At 41.7% G+C, this 21,614-nt stretch overlaps 1 protein-coding gene across 3 annotated transcripts in view; it reads right to left on the bottom strand.

The window, feature by feature from the left end:
• Window positions 1-7,716: 7,716 nt before the first annotated feature.
• ATXN7 (ataxin 7) overlaps window positions 7,717-21,614 on the bottom strand; it is a 131,134-nt gene continuing 117,236 nt past the window's right edge. For 2 of the 3 annotated variants that reach the window (XM_074957392.1, XM_074957391.1), the window contains 5 exons: window positions 19,097-19,362; window positions 17,457-17,655; window positions 16,214-16,335; window positions 13,983-14,922; window positions 7,717-11,540 (listed from right to left, as the gene is read on the bottom strand). In XM_074957392.1, coding sequence (XP_074813493.1) covers window positions 11,523-11,540; window positions 13,983-14,922; window positions 16,214-16,335; window positions 17,457-17,655; window positions 19,097-19,362 — 1,545 coding nt within the window. In that variant the 3' untranslated portion in view covers window positions 7,717-11,522. Of the gene's footprint in view, window positions 11,541-13,976; window positions 14,923-16,213; window positions 16,336-17,456; window positions 17,656-19,096; window positions 19,363-21,614 lie in introns of those variants that run through there. The other variant, XM_074957393.1, reaches the window with a different exon arrangement.

Genomic DNA, 21,614 nt, shown 5'->3' with positions numbered 1-21,614 from the left:
TTCCAGTTTCCTTCCTTAGTGTCCCCCTTCCCAGCTCTAACACCACAGAGCCTTACCTGTGTCCCTATTCCCCCCCCCCACTTCCTGATTGACTGCAGACTATATAGTAAAACTTGAGTTCTTTAAAGCTATACCTTAACCAATCATTTTACTGAAATTTAACTAACCAGTCCTAATATTTGTAACATGATTATTTAACCAATTATATCCCACCACCTTAATTAGTTTACACCCAGCAAAATTAATTATATAGCAGACAGAAACAATCACAGAACCAGACAGTTTATACAGACAAACAATAGGGAAATGGGGACTACAATGACAGAACAACACAGAAATGAGGATTTCACATCCTGGCTGTTGATAAGTGAGTTCTTGCCAGACAGGATGCTATCAAACTAAGTTTCCTTTTACATTTTCTAGGCACTTCCCTTTCTCTGGAGGCGATAGGCATTATCAGGACAGGATTGTATTCCTAACAGCCCAATGGCACCTTATTTCAGTGAGACTAGTTTGGGATGTGAGGATGTGACCGGTCGCTTCCCAGCTTATGGCTGCCTCTGCTGCTTAGCCAAAGGCCTTAGCCTAAGAACAGGGCTTCAGACTGTCAAGTGAGAAAAGGCCTTATACAGTCAGACAGTGATTTTGATTCTCTCTTTTATACCTCTAGAACTAGCTAACTGATAAGAATGCACCTAAATTCTTAGAGTATAGGCCTTTACAGACAGGCCTGAATATCTATATCTTAACACCCCTTTGCTGGCCTGCGGAGGTTAGAACCCTCAGCAACAAGCTCTGCGTATGAGGGGTCGCTTTATATCATGATACTGTAGATCGCGCTTCACTGGATTGTTCTGAAATGCATGCTCTAGGAAGTTGGGTCATCCCAGATTCCTGAGTTTGTAGTCAGCTGGTTGGGAAAGAGGAGGCGGCCAGCTCACCCATAACTTTTTCTAAGCAATAGCAGTGTGGGCACTGTTAAAAAATGAAACATTTCACGCACATTCCCAGTTTAAAAAGATCCTGATCTTCATTAACTTGCCTCGCGTAGTATGAATAATGGAGGAGAGCTTTGAGAGTTCGTTGCTGTGGCGTCAGCTAAAGCAGTTAATTATGCGTTGGGACAGTGGTAGGTGCTCTCACAATAATTGCTGTGTTAACAGTGCTGGAGTTTTAATTTGAATCCAGATTCTCCTTTCATTGTATTAGCAAACCTTCCTTTAATGCAGTATTTCAGTCAGAGGCTCACAGATTGTTTTCACTGCTGTGAACAGCTGGTTGCTTCTTTTCCTGACCTGCACTTGTTGTATATTAGATGAAAAGTAGCAAGCTGGTAGTGATACCTTCAGGTTAGTTCTGACTGGCCATGAGCAATCTTTTTACCTTTAATTCACTCATTGCCAGACCTCACTACAGGTGGCAGGAGCCAGAGGCTCAAGTAATGGGATTTTGAGGGTGGGGGGTGAGTGTTTTATAGAACTTTTGGGGGTACAGATGAATTTCCCCTGCTCAATAGTTCTATTTGAACAGGCCTTAAATAGCTGACAGTGCTTTGATGTGACTGTTTCTCTGAACCCTATGACGCCTTGAGTTAGCTCCTCTCCAAAGGAAGAGACAATCACTGCCCCCCCCCCTTTTTTTTTTACACAGCTCTTGTAAGTAGAACCTGCCAAAGTGAATCCGTTTAAGGCTTCAGTCTGACAATTCAAGTTAATACAACAGGACCATCGCTCCAAAAGCTGGTTTCAGGGACTAATTAAATGGAGCACAAGTGCTACCGCTTCATCCCCCCCGGTAGGGTTACCCTGCATTTTGTCAGAGACTTAAACTTTCACTAAAATTCTAACTTGGCTTTTATATTTTCACATCCATATTTCAACCCTACAGTGAAGAGAACAGACACCCACAACGTATGGATCTTGAGTTACAGTACATGCCCCCATAAGTCCTTGCTGATATTTTAACTCAGTTAAGAACAGGGGAAGAAACGAAAACATCATCCTCAGTACACCGTAATACCACCCCCCAGTTCCATACCTAGACTCCTAGAGGAACTGCCTTTATGGTGTGTGGTGAATCTGGTTGTGAAGACTTCACTTTTTTTTTTTTTTTGATCCTTCCAAAATGAAAGTGAGCAGAATGTTAGGATACTGCAAAAATAGGTTCCCTTTATGAAGCAAGCCTTCAGAACATACAGTTCATTTGCACGGCTGTGTGAAAAAGCACTGAGCCAATTCAAAGCATAAATAACGCACCTTCTAACCACCAAAACAGAAGATTATTTTTAACTCTCTGGGATAAATTCGTTCTAGTAAGGTGCTTAATCAGGGTGATTAGCGTTATCCCCTGGACCATTAATTGCACTAAAGACAAATATACATAGCCTCATCCTTTAATTCCTCCCCTCTTTAAAAATCCCCAACCCTCATTCCTGCTGCTCCCTACTCCTTTCTCCACAGGAGATTGCTTGCTCTGACCTACACCGCCTCTCAGTTGTCACTCCCCGAGCTGATGGCGGGGTCCAGAGCTGGCGGAATGAGTCAGGAGAGTTCATACCTGACTGATCTCAGGCTTTCAGCGATTGCTCAGGGCTTCCAGCTGTGCTGCAGTGATCACGGTCATAGTTGACGCTGAGCAGGGAGAGAAATTTTGGCCTGGTGCACTGCCCAGATGACACTTGTTGAAGGCCATGCCTGTCTGGATTCACAGAAGACCTGAAGAAGAGCTCTGTGTAAGCTCAGCAGCTTGTCTCTCACCAATAGATGTTTGTCCACCGGGCCTCTGGATTCAGAGGGAGCAGCCAGGGTTTATGCCGTTTACCTGAATGAGGAAAATAAAGGTGGTGTACAATTTTTTCAAATGTCAACGAACAGCAGGGGAAGGGGCCAGGACATTCACAAGCTGTGCACTTCCCATTGTATTTACGTTTGTGTCCTGGGCATGATCAGAGGGAGGGGTTCTGGGATGCTCTAGCACATGTCAGTGTGTGGTACAAATCTAAAAGTAGGCCTTCCTGCAAAGATGAAGTCCAAAGATTGCAAGAATCCCACCCCAGTCATTCCCCAAATTCTTAGTATATCTGGTGCTGTAGAAACTCGTCAGTGGTCAAGGAGTTAACAATACAAACAAGACCTTGTAGAGTCTGTCTACTCTGTGCTTAGATCCCCGCGGCTGGCCGGTGTCAGCTGACGTGGGCTCACAGGGCTTTTTTAATGGCAGTGTAGATGTTCAGGCTTGGGCTGAGGACCAGGCTCTGGGACCTCTCAGAGCCTGGGCTACAGCCCAAACCCAGCTGTCTATACTGCCATTAAACAGCCCGAGTCAGCTGGCACGGGCCAGCCACATGTGGTTAACCTGGAGCTAACTTGCATTGCCCCAGAGGTTGGGGTAAGTATTCTTTTGCTTCATGCCCATGACTTCTAGTTCTGTCCTGGTTGCATGGGTAGCACCTTACACGCTTTCTCTCATGCTTTGGTTTTAACACCCTTCCAAAGTCTTGTAATCTGCAGGCCCAACAGCACATATTTTTCCATAACTCAGTCCCACCACAACCAGTGTTGCTTTTTGAATTCTCCGCAATGCACGGACGTCATGCATGTAGCCAGAACCAGAGTATTCAAGGTGCAGGCTCACCAAAGGACACAAAGCTTCCTGATCTTCCTCTGGCTGCGCAGCCCCTCAGAACCAAACCCAGAAACACTTACTTGGTAGAAAACTGCATGTTTGTCTCAAACACGCTTTCAGTAGCCCCTGGAGGCTCTTGGTAGTTCTGCTTTCCAAACGCGTGGCTTGGATGTTCACTCCTCCCCTCGTTCAGTTGTATTTTCCCAGGTAGAATCCCCATTTCTTCCAATCCCCAAATGCCTGTTGGTACCTTGCTTTTCCCTTTGGGCCGTGGCTGAGGAAATCCCTTTGTTTACCTGCTGCTCTGCTGTTCACAGATGGTCCAGCATTGTGGCTTGCAGCCACTTTTCCACTCGCTCCCCGAGCTGTGCTATGCACTCTCCAGCTGCAGGCCAGGAGCTCGGGCTGCCTTTTTTTTTAATATATTCTGCAGAATCTGAATCCATCCTGGAAGCAGCAGAAATACACTGAGCAGGGAGGAGATTGACATCTTAGGGTTATACCAACACTCCACCAGCCTTGGTTCTCATTTAAAGGGATTCTGTATGGGAAGTGTTATTTACCCCTTATTTTTCACACAATGCAAAGTCAACCCGTGGAACTCATTGCCCGGGGATGTTGCGAAGGCCAAAAGTATAACTGGGTTCAAAAAAATCAGTGAAGTTCACGGAGGACAGGTCCATCAATGGCTATTAGCCAAGATGATCAGGGACGCAACCCCACGCTGTGGGTGTCCCTGAGCTTCTAACTGCCAGAAGCTGGGACTGGATAATGGGAGGGATCACTCGATAATTCTGTTCACTGTTTCTGAGGCATCTGGCATTTGTCACTGTCAGAAGACAGGATACTGGGCTAGATGGACCATTGGTCTGATCCAGCCTGGCCGTTCTTATGTTAATTTGCTTTAAGAGCCCTGCCATTTTCAGCAGGGTAGACATTGCGATAGTTATCTGTTGGGTCCAAACTTTTCTACTTTACAGGCTTTTCTGCTGCGGAAAACTTGCTCAGGTGCTGAGCAGGGGCAGAAGAGAAACTGCTCTTTATGGGCTTTAGGAATTCAGGTGGTGTGACTGGGCTGGGCTTACCTGTGGTGCTGCCTAGTGGTTAGGTCACTGAGTCCCAGCTCTCCCGTCTCCAGCGTCCCTGGCGAGCAGTGACTCCAGTGCTGTGGCGGTCCCTCTTATGGTAATTAGTGACTCAGTCCTCTGGCCAGGTGACCAGTGGAGTCACCCCCTTCCAGGGTGACAGTCCAACACGATATCTACATCCATAGGTATCCCCCCAGAAGGAAGTCTTCAGCCCACCTCTTGGCCCGTGTGGGCTGCACACCCTTGCCTCAGGGAGGACAATATCTCTATCCCCCCTTCTCTCCAGGAGGGTGGGAGATAGGGTCTGTGCCCCCTTCATGGTTGGTTGATAGACCCCTGGATTGGGTACTCTTTCCTATCAGTAGCAGCAATACCAAGCATCCAGCAGGGCTCTGAGGCTGCTTCCCTGGACCACTTCCTAACACTTTCCCAGTCCAGGGCATGGCCACAGTCTCAGAGCCAATCCAAGGGGAGGGTTCCTTAAGGATAAGCTAGTCACTCTTCTGGGACCTGAGGTTGCTGCTGCATGCAGACCCCTGCAGCAAGGGCTCCTGCTGTACCCTTACTCAAGAGATCTCAGATTAGATACCCCTATCCTATCTGCTGTTTGGCCCCCCTTACTGAGCTGTCTGGCTCTCCTTTGAACTCCTCGAGATAGACCAGGTAGGACCACTTGAGCCCTGAATTGCTCCTTAACCGTATCTATGTACCACATCCCAGGGGTTCCATCCTACATGTTTTGGGCACCCTAGCAAGCTCCTCATGGGACACCTCATCCACTGTAGCCTACCAAGATTCAGGCAAGCAGAAGCTAAGATACACAAGAGAGACATCATCACCCCCCCTCCCCGCACTTCAGTACATCGTGGGAAGTGGCACCATATTGGATGGTGCCTGTCCTGCATTTGATGCACCCTGCTTATGGGGAGCTTTGAGGCATCTTCCTTTCTCTCTTAAGAGCAGACATTTAGATAGCAACACTTTCATACACTAGTCACCCATCAATTTCCAGGGTACGTGAGGGATGATGCCCATAATCCTATCTTTAAAAAGTAAAATAAAATGCCAAGATAACCTTCTAACTGTGATGTGAATGCAGCTGCCAAAGCAGCCTCTTGCTGCCTGCAGCCAGCCTGAAACAGTAGCTGAGTCGCAAACTCCCCCGTCTTGCAAACATCTCATGGGCCAGCCATCTCTAAAGGCCAGTGATGAAACTTCAGTATCAACATTAACTACTGTCTTGCTGATCATCTTCGTCTATAGAAGGGAGTGGAGCCTATGGGGAGGTGACAACTGGAAATACCTACCGGAAAGGAAATGCAGAGGGAAGAAGAGAGGAGAAACAGACAGGGAAAAAGGTGAGAAGCAGAAAGGAGATGGCGGAAGGAAGAGACACAAAGGTTAGAGGTAGTGGTGGGTACTAAAGGAGTGTGTATTTTCTCACTGAGCAAACTGAGATGTTTGAGCAAACATCCTGTTGCCCCTAAGGGGAGAATCACTGTGGCCTGAGGGGAGCCTGAACCCTTCACTGTATAACCCACAGATCATCACTTAAAATAGAACGTGGACCTTCCCAAATGAATGCCCCTTCCCTGGCCAGTTCGTGCCATTGGTTCGAGCTTAGCACGCCAGCTAACATTTGCATTTTGTAAGCAAGCAGTTTGTAAGTTGGAAGGAATCTGAAATGACAAACTCCAGCAATGAGTTCCAAAGAATGTTATCTGAAACCTTTAACTCTTCAACTGCTAGATGGATGAACTGGTGACTTGCCAGAAAATAAAATCTTTACCTTGGAACTGGCGTAATTTTGGTTATAAAGAGCTGTTTTGTGTCTAAGAGAGGGCTATAAATCCCATTTCACCTGAGCAACTCAATGCATCCTTTGTCCTAAGAGTCACTACTGAAGCCTACATAATAAACTGTGAAGAAAACATTTAAAAAATACCAAAGTGGGAACCCTCCTTCCCACACGCAAATGAATAGCTTTTGTGTCAGATACTCCTTTTAAAAGAAAAGTTGGAAAAAATTCTTCCTTTTGTGCTATTAAAATGACAGACACCATTACTGCTACTTAATGGAACCATGGAGCACCACATTACTAACGAGACTTTGACCAAAACTTAAGCCCCAGTCCTGCAAACTGACCCATGTCTGTGGACCAGCCCCACAGGTCTCCACCTGAGTCCATCCACTGATCAGCTTGCAGGATCAGGGCTTTAGATATTGAGTGGGATACGGAACTGCTCACTCAGGCAAATTCTCATCACCGTCAATGGGAGATTTGCCTGAACAAGGAGTGCCAGATCCTATTTCGGAGGCCATTTCTATTGATTAATGTTCTATGAATTAGGTATGCTGATAAAATCAGAGTTCTGTCACACAATATTCTATGCCTGAAGTGAAGTGATGAACTATATTCTGGTAACCCTACGCCCTGGTATCTTTCTGTATTTTTTCATGGCAGAAACGTATTTTTAAAATAAAGAAATATTGTTCAACACACTGCATTTTGTATTTCAAAACAGAAATATTAAAAAGCTTCTTCCAATTATTCTACTTGCACTCCATAAAATAAGAATCTTAAATAATCAAACTTTCTGGGAACTGGGAAAAGTACTTAGACACTTCTCAAGAATATACCAAAGCAAACAAGGTTGTACTTTTTAAAGGATCAGATGCTACCAGCCTCATGTACATGAGCGTAAGGGCTGGCAGAATCTGACCCAAAGTAATTCTCTGAAATTAGTTCACTGAGACATCAATATGGATGTCTGCCTTCAATGCTAAATTGTTTTGCTTGGTACTATAATGAAGCAGAAACATATAATGTATTTCATGCAACCAACCTCATTTATTGAAAAAATCCTAATTGTATTGCCTTGGTTAGTAACATCTGTTTGTTCAACAAACTAATTTTTTTCATGAAGCAAAGCACACCTTTTTCTTATAAATAGTATAAATTATTTTATTTACAGAAACTTGTTACAAAACAAATAGACTATATATTTATTTTTCTTTTAAATATCCAAAGTAATTTTTCTATCCCATGACATTTGTTCATGTACTATACAGCAGCCAACACAAAGTTCAGCTGATCAGATGCTCTTGATTATGTATACAAATTATCAAACTATTCACACGTTTTACACAGGAGATTGCTTTTTAGAACCAGGCTCAACACTGAGCAAGATACTTTCGAGGCCTACATTCACTTTGACATTATGTAGTGCTCATTTTAAAATTTTCTTTAAAACGTAAAATATTTCGCATAAAATGTAAAAATGATTTTCTGCTCAACAGTGAAAAGTTAAGAATTTTTCAAGCCCGATTCCCTCCCCCAGGACAGGATGAGTGAGAGACAACAGAGATTCCTTGGCAAGAGAACTCTTAGAGGAAGACAACTGCCTTAGAAATGACATTTGAAAATCACACATTTTTTTAAATGGTTTTAAGAGGTACTTATCTGTTTTTTTTGTTTTTTGTTTTTTTTTTCTGGAATACAAAATAGTTTAAACATTCTCTTTTTCTAAACTAGATCGTTTACGAATGAATAACCAAAAAAAGGAGACGGTACTGTAAATTTCCGTTTGAAAAAAGTATGTAACCCTTGGCATTATTTTGAGATGCATTATTAATGGGCTTGTTTCAAAACAAGTTATTCTATTTAAAATGCTTTACAAAAATCACCAGCATCAGTCATTTTTGTTTTTTGAACCCCTTCTAATTAAAATTTTAGAAATATATAGGTGGAAAAAGCAAGCTCCAAAATTTCAACTGAACATTCAAGTCTTTTAAGGAGAAGCTGTCTAAACAGTCCAAGCTTAAAACTAGTTATATCAGGCACTTTCAGTTTTTCCATTAGTTTTAAACCACATGAGACCCATACAAATGCGCACGCACACACTCACACACACACACATCCTAAAAAAAGAGAAGCCGAGTGTCACTTAACTAAATGTAGTCTTCCGGGAATCAGACAACTGATTAGCAATGCCATCTAGACCATTTAGGCCCTGATCCTGCAATCAGATTCTTGCGGCGGACCTCTGCATGGATCCAATTGCAGGATCTTGGCGTTAGTTTGTATGTATCCACTCCCAAGACACTAAAAGGGACACAACTTTCACAAAACAAAGGCATCCCTTAATTTGCAAAGTAGGCATGTTACTATTAGCTTGGCAGTGAACCACTTCAAATTATAAAAAAGGTATTTGCTATTTTTAATTAATTAATAAATAAATACTAGATGATCTCAATTGTACCAAAACTGGATATAAGAAAAAAAGACCTGTGCAAAAATACATATTTAAATATGTACAATCAATTAACAAAATATGTCTTCTGAAATAGGGATACTTCAATATTTATAATAGAACAAGAAATTCCAAAATAAAGATACAAAAGTAGGTTTTTTGTATAATTCTTTGTTCATCATTGCAGCAATATTTTAGGTTAAGAAAACTGCAGGAGTCCTAAGGAGAAGTTGGAAAGCCTATAAAAATTGTCTCTCTTAAATTACTACGAAAAACTGTCTAGAAAGAACCCAGCCACTACAAATTCAATTTTGCAAGGTAAATTAATTTTAAGCTTCCTTAATTATTTACAGTAAGAATTATGAGAGACAATAAAAGCTTCAGGAACAGTGTTCTGTTTAGAACCAAGATCTAACCTGTAATATTTAAGCAGGTCTGTACTCAAGGGCAGACGAAATTTAAGATGGCCTCACTTCCTCGTCCCAATAGATTAAAACTACGAGCCCTGATGCCGATGTAGTTAAAACCCGGCCCTACATGAAGCACCGTGATTAAATACTAACTTTCAAATGTCTGCATGGTTTTGAATGAGCTTTGACTTGCCATTATGCTTTCAGATCAACATAATCTTTACACAACTAAAGATGTTCCATCACTTAAAGCCACAAAGGTTGATTAATATACATTTCTATTTGCCTGAAATGTAAGTCTCTCCAACCAAATTGCACTTGTGACTGAAACATGTAAGGGTGAATGCTTGGCACCACTGACTTCCATGGCGCCAGAATTTCACACCCACTGTGCAGGAAACAATCTTTTCAGTTGGACATCATATTACATCTTCAACTTTTTGTTCCTGAAATACAGTTAGTTTATGTTTGCATAATAAACGTCTGAAGTGTTTTTTCTTGGTGACCTTTTATATAAACTCAAAGCTAAAAGTGTCTGCATAGAGGCTTGCTGTTGTTTTGCGGTACATCATAATTCTGCAGCAAGTTCATGTTAACTTGGAAATGTGAACAGGTAACCAACCAAGCACCTGCTGCTCTTAGTGGCTTGAGAATCCCTGATGTACGATGCGCCACCAAAATGGGGAGAAGGCGTCTGGACTGTGTGAATAATTTGATAGGCTCAGATTGTCTGATCTCAGCAATATCTGGTGCCCCTTTAAGGCAAAAGAGTATATTCTTGATTTAGAAATTGTTTTCCTTTACTTCACCCCTTAATGAAGGTTCAAGTAAAGTCTCAAAATTCACTGTTAAAAAGCTTACTGAAAATATCCAAATCAATGATTTTATAATAATGCTAAAGCCCTTTAAAGGATTTCATTTTTGAGATGTTTTAAAACAAGATAAAATCTCTCATGAAAACTGACTGTCTGGACTGTAACATAGTATAGTCCCCTTTATTCACAAAACATCTGTATCTGAGAAAAAGAAGATAGTAACCCATCCAGGTGCACTTAAAGCTGGACTCAGTTGCTAACTAGCATCTAGTACAGCATTCTGAAATATTTTATTGTGGGTAGCTGAAAGCATGACAAGTGTTAATGATCTGATTACAAGAACAAGGCATAAACTAACTGAAAATCTTTCAGAAAAATCTTTAAATATTTAGTTTTAAAAGGGCTGTTTTTACAGGCCGGAAGGTACAACCAACCTAAATCAACTAGTAGAGTTCTTCTTTAAAGTAACAAAGGCTTCTGGTATACAGTATAGGTCAAAAAATATGTTCTTTGGGAATAGTTTAGGTTATTTGCCTTTGTTGATCTGATACTTCTGCATTAAGATTTCCTTCATCAAAAGGAATTAACAATTTTTACTTTCCTTTGCAATAGAATCTTATTCAAAATAATAATTGCTTTTCCATCAGGCAAGTACATTATTTTTATATTTGTTTTTCGAACAATGGCCTCAAACAAGTTTTTAAAAGGTTTTGAAACTCCTGACAGCTTCTTATCCCAAATTACTTGCAAAAGGCTGGGCAAAACACAGACTATTTAGTTTCTGAATTGTGCTATTTTTGTGTTCCATTAAAGGAACACTGCTATAAAAACACTAAAGCCATATTCCCTTCTTGAGGGCTTCTTTTCATTGTGCCTAACACATTGTACCCCCGCTGAAGGGGTTCTTTCAATTGACAGCGCCTATTGGGTGGCTAATAACCTACAAAAGACACCATCAGCATAAAGAGTCCACAGTAATGGTTGTCCCCAAGCATTCTTTTGCCAGCCAATCTATGTCAAATAGTGGCAAGATGATGTACTCCTGTAGGCAAAATCTCACAGATTTGTAGCAAGCAGTCCAGACCACTGTTAACACTGGTAAGAGCAATTATGTGGCTGAACTTCATCCAGTGTCCATTTACAATATTCACTGCTACAGACATGGCTTCAGGGAAATTCCTTATTTGAATCACAGTCCAGTAGATTTCCACACCTGAGGACCATGGGAAGCTGGGATAACTCAAAGGCATCTTGGAGTCCAGAATTCCAGATGGAGGTTTTGCTTATAGTGAACGTTGTCCAGTTCTTTTCTCACCACGGTATATTCAGCTATCAAGGACGTGCCTTTGGCTTTCAAACAAAAAAGAAAGCTGTGTAAGCAAGCATGTCGTAATAGATATAGTAAAGGCCACATCAGGCAGGACCTTTCTGGACAGCAAGAGAACACGTCAGAGGGAGTTACAAGGCACCAGGTAGCATTATTAACAGCCAGTCGGCTTGTTTGCATCTGGAATTCTAAAGTTTCTGCCTTCCCAAGTAATTGTGCTCTCCAATTACACTCCGAAATGGCTAACTGGTATCGTAGTCATGACAACAACAATCAGAAGCACTAAGGTGTGGCTTTCCTCATTTCTTAAACGTATACATTGAATTTCATTATTTCAGAAGTAGCTTTTTCCCCCATTAGGTTGCTCAGTTAAATGAAAACTGTCAGGAAGTACCAAAAGTGAAAGTTCCTAGAGCAATGATGGCTGAGCCGTATTATCCATAGATAGGCATTTCTTCTTCCTATACAGTATGTACGCTAGTCAGCGTACAACAGCAATGATGGACCTGTTCTTTGGAGGAGAGTGAAAATTCAGAGACCTGTCCAAGATGGTATCATAAACATACAGCTAAGGGTAGCATAAAATCTCTCCTTTACCTGTAAGTGGTTAAGAAGCTCAAATAATCTGGTTGGCACCTGACCAAAAGGACCAATAAGGGAAGAAGATCCTTTCAAATCTGTGGGGGGAGGTTTTGTTTGTACTTTCTTTGTTGTTCTCTCTTGGACAGAGAGGTACCAGGGCAGGAAAAAAACATCTCCTAAAATCCCACCTGAAATAAGCATCTAAGATTACAAAAACTGTAAGTAATAGCAAGGAAATGCATTAGATTATCTTTTGTTTTAGCTTGTGAATTTTCCCTATGCTAAGAGGGAGGTTTATTCCTGCTTTTTGTAACTTTGAAATTGAGCCTAGAGGGGAATCCTCTGTGTTTTAAATCTTATTACCCTGTAAAATTACCTTCCATCCTGATTTTACAGAGGTGCTTCTATTACTTTTTTCTTTATAATAAAGTTCTTCTTTTAAGAACCTGATTGGTTTTTAGTGTCCTAAAAACCCAAGGGTCTGGTCTGTGCTCACTTGGTTAACCTATTGGTTGGTATATTATTCTCAAGCCTCCCCAGGAAGGGGGGTGAATGGGCTTGGGGGATATTTTGGGGAAATAGGAACTCCAAGTGGTTCTTTTCCTGAATCTTTGTCTAAATTACTTGGTGGTGGCAGCAGAATCCATCCAAGGACAAGGAAAGGATTTGTGCCTTGGGGAAGTTTTTAACCTAAGCTGGTAGAAATAAGCTTAGGGGGGTCTTTCATGCGGGTCCCCACATCTGTACCCCAGAGTTCAGAGTGGGGAGGGAACCGTGACAGATGGGCCTTTGTGAGTTCCTAACACTTCAGTTTATGAACTTCCACAGCAGCGTGGAAAAAAAGCAAAGGGGTAGGGATTTGTAGGATGGTGGAAATAGAAGGACATCATCAATATTTAAACACACCATGGGGAACAATCTTACAATGTCAGGGATCCGGATGATCTAATAAATCTTCTCCAGATCTAGCTTCTCTGAGTCTATTTTTTCCCTTTAAATAGTCTCTTTTCCTTCAAGTGATCTTCCAACCTATTTCTCATAGTTTAGGAAAAACAGCCGTATCTGATTTTTTCTGTTATTTCCCATTCCTCTCCTCATGACCCCACTATGCTTGGCAAAATAGTTTTTAAACAACACATTCATTTCAATGTTGTTCTATTTTGAGAAGTAACTATAACAATAGGACCCTACTTTCTCACAAGATCTGATCCCTTTGTGTTTTCCTTGTAATTTCTGCTGGTTTTAAATGAACAAAAGTAATTTTTAACTACTCTTATCTCCTGTTAATACTGCACAGCCAGTCAATACAGCTCTGGGGGAGGGGGCTGTGTTTTACTGCAGCTGAGTTCCAATCAAAATGGGTAACTATGTTCTGATTGCAGAATGCTTATTGTTGTGGATATGGAAGTCAGAAGGATTCCAGGCTGACTTTCAGATACGTGGCTTATTTCGCAAAGCTGACACTCAGGAAAAATATTTTTACTTGTGAAGTGAGTGAATTTCATCTGGGAGTTATTAGGTAATAATTATGGAACCATTATGCCACTTTTATAACGCAACTTTTCAGAGTAAAACCACACTTTCAAAAAGATGTTATGATAATCCGACAGCAAGAGATTCACATTGAAAAATATTTAAAAAGAGTAACAGTGAAACAGGAAAATAGATATCCACCTTTCACTAACAGAGTGTCTAGAATCAGCTAGTCAACCTAAAATACTGTAACAGGACACGACCTAGCTGTTGTAGGGGTCCCTTCTGGCCTTAAAGTCTCTGACTGTGACCAATATAACCATGTACAGTCACCAGTGGAAGTCTACAGATTCTAAAGCTAATCTGTCAAGCTTACGTCAGTGAAATATCTTCGATACAAAATGTCATACCTGATGAAGAAGAGAATTGTTCATCAGTCCCTGTGTTCCTGTGATTGCACTGGTGTGTTTTGCATGAACATTGTTCACCGATGGCAATTTGGCAACCTTGTTTGATTTGCTGCTGTTTATGCTGCTTGAACCAGGTGAGCACTTTCTTTTCTTTCCTATGAATTTGTCCAGGGAAGCGTGTGCATGTGAAAAACTGCTGTGTGAATTTACAGTCAGTTCACTGGACTGATGAACAAATGGCCCTAAGGAAAGAGTGGAATCACTACTGTTCATCATCACACTCATTCTTTTTATCGATTCTGCAGGGCTTCCAGTAGGAGGGCCCCTCCCTGATTGGTCATGTTTGAGGCTAACAGAGTTAGCTTTGCTAGTCATACAATTGAGGCCAACACTGTGCGACGAAGACGTCATCGATGAATGATAAGAGGTCCCAGAGTTCACCACGCAGTTTTTCCTAAAGGACTCTGTGGAATGAGACGAAGGTGCTAGCAGTGCGGAACTGTTTTTACGCTTCTTTCCTGAGCCACCACTGCTACTGTTGCTACTGGTACTGTGACAGTTGGCGCTGCTAGCAGAAGATTCCTTAGGTTTAAAAGACTTGCTGGATTTCAACTTCTGAGGTTTGCTGGGCATAGGTGAAGGTACTGAGGAAAGCACTGTAGGTGTTGAAGGGGACGAAGACACTTGTCTTGATTGCATACTGCAGACAGGGTCCACTGCACCCAGATTAGAAGGATTGGCATTTAGTGTAGTTCCATGTGATGGGACCGATTTACTATTAAGAGACATACAGGAAGGAGAAACCAGTGTTGGTGATGACATAACCGTGGTGGGTAAAAGGAAACCTGCAGCACTGACACCATATTGTGACGTAGGCATTGAGTTTGTCCAATGCGGAGCACGAACAGACGCGGTGTTGCTAGATGCTGGGGGAATTTTCCTAGGAAAGAAAAAGAAGAAACAGTTAGTATTCTTTGTGCACAGACATCAGTGACTAGACAAACTGTCCTGCATTAGAATAATTCTGTTTGCATTTGTTCAGTGCAAAAATACTAACCATATCAAACCCTAAAACATTTTGATAAATTAACCCAACCACATTGCAAACAAGTAAAGCACTGCTTAGTAATCCTATTCCTTTGGTGGATGTATACGTGGTTATTTATCTGTAACTGGAGTTCCCTAAATATTACTGTCTGCTTTTCTGGGTGAGATTTCAAAAGTGCTCAGCATTGGCCTAACTCTGCTTCTACTGAAATCACTGAGAGTTTTACAATTGACTTCTACGCTGCGTTCCCTCTGCCTCATAGATCTTGAGCCCTGGAAAGGCTTCAAGTCACTAGGGGCATAGTGCCTTGAAGCAGTGACCTCGGAATTACAAAGGAGGCTCCAGGACAGTTCTCAGCACCAACGGTGATGCTGACACCAAGAGCTTTTGCAGAAGTGTTGTGTTGAGAGGTGAAGAGCAGGACCATCTGTTTTGAGGGGAGGTGCCACAGGAGCCTCTCTGACCCCAGAAGGAGAGGAAAGCAAATAGAGAAAAAGACCATAAAAGAACTGCTCTCAGTGCAACAAGCTTTAGTGACTGGGCTGGAGCTGGCACCATTACTGGCTCTGGGACAGCTTGAGCAGTGGGAAATTATGACTAAATGGGACCTGGATCCAATCCAACCAAACAGCACTCAAACAGAAAGCCCCAACTAAACAATCGAAGTGCTCATGACACTCCTGCTCCCAAGTCCCCCACAATGGATACCAAACACCCTCTACAGCAGTGTTTGAGAACGAACCATAATTAGGATTTGAGGCACTAGACTTTTAGAAACTGCTCAACAGATTTCATTTCCATGTCCAACAGGAAAGCACAAGTTGTCAGCTGTCATATTGCTTTAAAAAGGTTCCAGCTACTCTCAGCTCAGCCCAAGAATACAAAGACAGGAGATCTGTGGCTACAGTTTTATGAAAAGTAAAGAATATAGTCTCCTGGTGAGTGTAACTCAATCCCCTCCTATTCTCCAGATGACAGTTGAAATGGAGCTATTGCTCACATTTACCGTGTTATTGGGAGGTGCTAATTTAAAAAGAGGTGATAAGAAGGTTTAGTTTATTCTTAAAATGTCTTTAATGAATTATTATTACTACAACAGGAAAGCCATTTTTCTCTCAAGCGTTATCTATTTGTACAATCGCAAGAATAATAATTTTAAAAAAACCCTTTCATTTCTACTCACTTCCACATCTGTGAATTAAGATGCTTGTCCACCATGAAGTTAAGTGCACATCGGATATGGTTCCACCGCTTATCAAAAACGTAATAACCTCTTCCAATTTGCCGGCTACCAAATGTGCAAAACTGAAAATACAGATTTTATTTTGGTGTTTTCTAATTTTAATAACAACTCTCTAAATAATAAATTAACGCACTTAATTACAAACCAATAATATACAGGAAAAGTCTAAGGACCTAAGATAGCAAACGTACATTAGGACTTTGATCCTTATGGCCCAAAAAGTATGTTCAGTATATATTCCCAAATAGCTCAGGCCCAACTGGCAAGGAGGACCATCTCTCTCTCTCTGAGATGCTGCCACCTTTAATAGGAGTCACCTTGATTAGAGAGAGAGGGAAAGTGGTAGATTTTCTTTTTCCTGAGGGGCCATTAGGTTTGCAACCTACTCCCATACTTGCTCTGACATTCAGGCCATACTGTAAGGTGTATGTGAGAGGAGCCTGTGGTTTATGGGGAAGCTTCTTTTGCACTGAGGCAGAGTCTTGTTGGGAGACAGCTGCTGGTTTTTAGGTGAACTGGTTTTTTTAATTTTCTCGAAGTCAATGAGGATAAGATATACATTATATATAGGACAAGATGTACATTATATATCTAAATAAATATGTTAGCTCTCTATAAGAAATTGCTTGCAATCATTTAAAATCTGTTTTTAATGATTCCACTAAAAGATCTAGGAGTTAAATTACATCACATGCCCAAACATTTTAGTGAATTTTTTTTTTTTTTTGCTTTTGGAAATGAAAGTATGCCACATGTACCAACTGCTGCCAAGATTTTCACATGCAGCCATGTTACTGCAACCCATTATTTCTACGCAGAACTAAGGCTAGCCTCGTGATTTAAAAACAGATAGAATACTGAAAGTGTTATTAAACCATACCACTATTTTGCATGTGCCGGTTTCACAGCTACCCTTTTCTCAAAACACTTCAGAAAGTTTCCACTTCCACCTCCAATGTTTGTGGCATTTTGATTTCTCTTATGTTACAGTGGAGATATCTCAGAATGTGTTCTCATAGCACATTTACTCTGACAATTATGATTAAACCTTTCCTGCCTATTCTGTAACAAACACATTTTCCTGTGGCATGAGAACACTTTAGCAAACCCACCAAAAAATACACTGAAAAACCGTAATCAATTTGTTCACAAATTCAGAACCAGTAAAGGATGTAGAACATACAGCGGCGGGTTGAGGATGATGACCTGAATAACGACAATCCAGTTTTTCAACATGTTCTTCTTTTTCATCACACTCTCCCTCATCACTGGATAAACGAGATGCTGGCTCAGCTGCAGGCAACGGAGGGTGTGGAGATTCATGGACCGAAAGAGAGTCACTAGGGGCATTTCCGCTGTACTGGGTTGGACAGCCTGGAGGCCTGGACAAGTAAATACACGGAAAAGGTATTACTGAACAAAGGCTACATTAGTAGAAATTACTTATTATGCCTGGAATTTTTTGCTTGTATAGAAAGGTGCTTTTTTTTCAAAACCAGGTTTTCCACGTTTTCCTTTCTGTCATAATACCAGTATCTCAGAATTCTTTTAACAATTACGTCTCACAACTCTCCAGGAAAAGGAGGAATCATTATATCCATTTTGCAGATAGGCACACTGAGAGACAGAAAGATTAAAGGTTTCAGAGTAGCAGCCGTGTTAGTCTGTATCCGAAAAAAGAACAGGAGGACTTGTGGCACCTTAGAGACTAACACATTTATTTGAGCATAAGCTCATGAAAGCTTATGCTCAGATATATGTGTTAGTTTCTAAGGTGCCCCAAGTCCTCCTGTTCTTTTTTTAGAAAGGTTAAAGTGGCTTTTCAAGGCCACTCAGCAAGTCAGTAACAGAGCCAAAAATAAAACCAGTAGTCTAGTCCCAACTCCCAGTCCCCAACCACTTCCACCAGCCAGTCCCAACCGCTCCATTTGCGGTCGTCCCTTCTTTTTCTCCACTCCAGAAACTGTTGGGTATTTTTAAAAGCTCATTAAACAAAGATATCGCCTTCACACCATCCTGACTTACTGCTATACTGGATCCGGAGGCACTGCTAAACTAGATGCCTTAAATTAATTTACTGTTGCAACAACTTCTTCATTTTGCATTCACTTCCTTCTCCTCTGTACTCCTAAATCGCCACATTTCTATTTATCCATGTCCACCTTGCTGGAGCACCAACACTGAATAGCTGCTATAGAATGGAACTTCTGGTTTTCATTTACTCAAGCCAGCAGTTACCTCCCTGGGCCACCCATCATGGCCTCATGTTAGAAGGGCAGGAGATACAGCTCACCTAAGACTAAGGAAGGCTGTGTCTACACTACGGGGCAGTGTAGACATAGCCCAGGGGTTAGCAAGCTATGCACGTGGACGGATTTTCAGTGGCGGATTTTCAGTGGCACTCACACTGCCCGGGTCCTGGCCACCGGTCCGGGGGGCTCTGTCTTTTAATTTAATTTTAAATGAAGCTTCTTAAATATTTTAAAAACCTGATTTACTTTACATACAATAGTTTAGTTATATATTATAGACTTATAGAAAGAGACCTTCTAAAAACGTTAAAATGTATGACTGGCATGCGAAACCTTAAATTAGAGTGAATAAATGAAGACTCGGCACACCACTTCCGAAAGGCTGCCGACCCCTGACATAGCCTAAGATACAGTGTGGAATTTTTGAGCGAGCAATCACCAGGCACAGAGCAAGAGCCCCTGAGTTGCGAATGAATCTGCATTTCCCACGTGGTAGCACTCATTGCCACCAACCCATCAGGTTGCTCCCCAGACTAATTTCACACTTGATGGATAAACAGATTTCACTTACCTTGGAAGACTGGGGGGGTGAGGTTTGGGTTTATTAGGTACTAAAGGCTTTGATTCTGTAGGAATAAGTCCATGAGAATTTTGGTGCAGCTCCTGGGAAGTTTTAGAAGGTGAGGGATGTGGTTCCCTGAGAGGGGGCATCTGCTGATGATGATCCGAATGTCGAAGCAATTCCTTTTCCCTGGTTTTGCTTTTGTGCTCAGCTAATAACAAATCAAATCGTTTTCTTCGACCCTGTACAGCCCTCCGCTGGGTTAACGAATGTGTCTGCAAATCAAAGCATCAAACATTAATCCAAGGCAATTTCATTTGCAGAAATTAAACACTCAAGACAGATATAAAACAATTCTAGAAGGGAGGAACTAAAGCAAGGGATGGCTTTTACAAGAAACATAAAGATGGCCTAATGGGTGTTTATATTCCTATTTGATAAGCCAATAGTAATTAAAGTCAATGCTCTTTAAGAAGTAAAAACGGTCAAAGGTCTCATAAGCCTTGAGTTTGATATTCAAGCCTTTTTCAAAGTCTCACATTCATTACTAATACAAGAATGCTTCCTGACCATTTATTTCAAATCATGAAGCACAGCAGATGATCTTATCGTAAGAGAAAAGTATCAATTTTTTATGTTTATTTGTGGGACTGTTGAGCATAATATGTAAAACAGACTTTTAAATAAAGGGTACTAAACTTAATAACCTTGTAAATGTATTTGCTTTTGCAAACTAGTGTATTCCCGGACACCTACTGTATGGTAATGGATATTAAAACCACAAAGAAACACAGCAGAATCAACAATTACAACTCCAAAAAAACCAACAAAATTCACAGATTAAGGCGATACTATATCGGGTTGACCCACTCCTGAAAGATCCTGAACACCCAGTGGACTTAAATACATGGAGCGCAAAATCTACATGCAGTAGGATAAAAGATTGTTTCCCTTGTTTACGTGTGCTAAATTCATTCCCAAGGCCTTATTTTCACACAGTTCGAGGGGCTCAATAATTTTTATTTATTGTGGAAGTAAACAAGCCTATTTTCCGCCTTACTATTAAGCTCTGAAAATATATGAAAACAATATTTTTAGGGGTAAGCAGAGTGGAAGGAATTTCTATGGGATGCTCGTTTTTTCTTTAAAGCTTTTAGTTTATTTCCCTACTGTTTACAATCCTCTCTTAGAAGCTTGACACTTTTTACTTTTCCTTTGGGAGAACAAAAGCTTTGCCCCCCGTGTTTTCAAGGAGGCATTACCTTCAAGTTTTCTTCCTTGTCGTTAATATCGGTTATGTCTACACTTGTTCCAGAGGTGGCTTGTTTGTTAGGTAGCTGGTGGTCCCTCTGCTGGCAGCACACGTGCTGTGCAGCAGCATAACTAAATATTTCAAGATCACACATGATTCTTGTCTCTACTTTCTGTAACTTCTCAGGGACAAGTGATCGCTTTTGTTCAAACTGATGTTTAGAGCCAGAGTTCACCAGACTATAACTTTTTAAAAGATGTTTTGTGTACAGAGTTTGACCTACTAGACAGAGACTCTTTAGATAAGGACTTCTCAGAAAAAGAGTTGAAGCAATATCAAACTACAGTCCACAGAGGCAGCAGCGTTCGGGTTGATACAGCCACCTTCTAAAATCTGCTACAGACTTAGTTCTCCTGTGGGAAACATTTTGCTTTGTCTGGGTCCCACATAAAGCAGTGACTATATTTTTTAATTTCTTTGTGATGGGTGGATTTTTTAAAATTAATCTTTATAGCCAAAGAGACATTCCCCAATAACAGGTTTCAGAGTAGCAGCCGTGTTAGTCTGTATTCGCAAAAAGAACAGGAGTACTTGTGGCACCTTAGAGACTAACCAATTTATTTGAGCATGAGCTTTCGTGAGCTACAGCATCCGATGAAGTGAGCTGTAGCTCACGAAAGCTTATGCTCAAATAAATTGGTTAGTCTCTAAGGTGCCACAAGTCCTCCTTTTCTTTATTCCCCAATAAGAACATCTAACAATTTTAAGATGGGTAAAATTACGTAAGATGGGTAAAATTGAGGCCTGAATACTTCTACAAGAGGCAGAGGTGAAAGTAAGCCGGTATGCCCCGGTACGGCGTTCCGGTAAGAGTCGGTGCGCCGTACCGGGACCGGCTTTCCCAGATGGCAATTTAAAGCCCTGGGGTAGCGGCGGCAGGGCTGCGGTGGGGATTTAAAGGGCCCCGGAGCTCCAGCCGCCGCTACCGCCCCGGCCCTTTAAATCTCCACCTAAGCCCTGCTGCCAAAGCCCTGGGGTAGCAGCAGCGGGGCTCTGGCGGGCATTTAAAGGGCCGAGGTGGTAGCAGCTGCCGGAGCCCCACACCCTTTAAATCCCCGCCTGAACTCTGCTGCCTGAGCCCTGGGGTAGCGGCGGCAGGGCTCTGGCGGGGATTTAAAGGGCCCCGGAGCTCCAGCCATCACTACCGCCCCGGCCCTTTAAATCCCCGCCAGAGCCCTGGGGTAGCAGAGGTGGGGCTCCGGCGGGCATTTAAAG

Source organism: Natator depressus, chromosome 7 (assembly GCF_965152275.1).
Source record: "Natator depressus isolate rNatDep1 chromosome 7, rNatDep2.hap1, whole genome shotgun sequence".
NCBI classification, from domain to species: Eukaryota; Metazoa; Chordata; order Testudines; family Cheloniidae; genus Natator; species Natator depressus.
The sequence above is the reverse complement of the archived record's forward strand: the minus strand, read 5'-3'. Positions and strand labels throughout refer to the sequence as shown.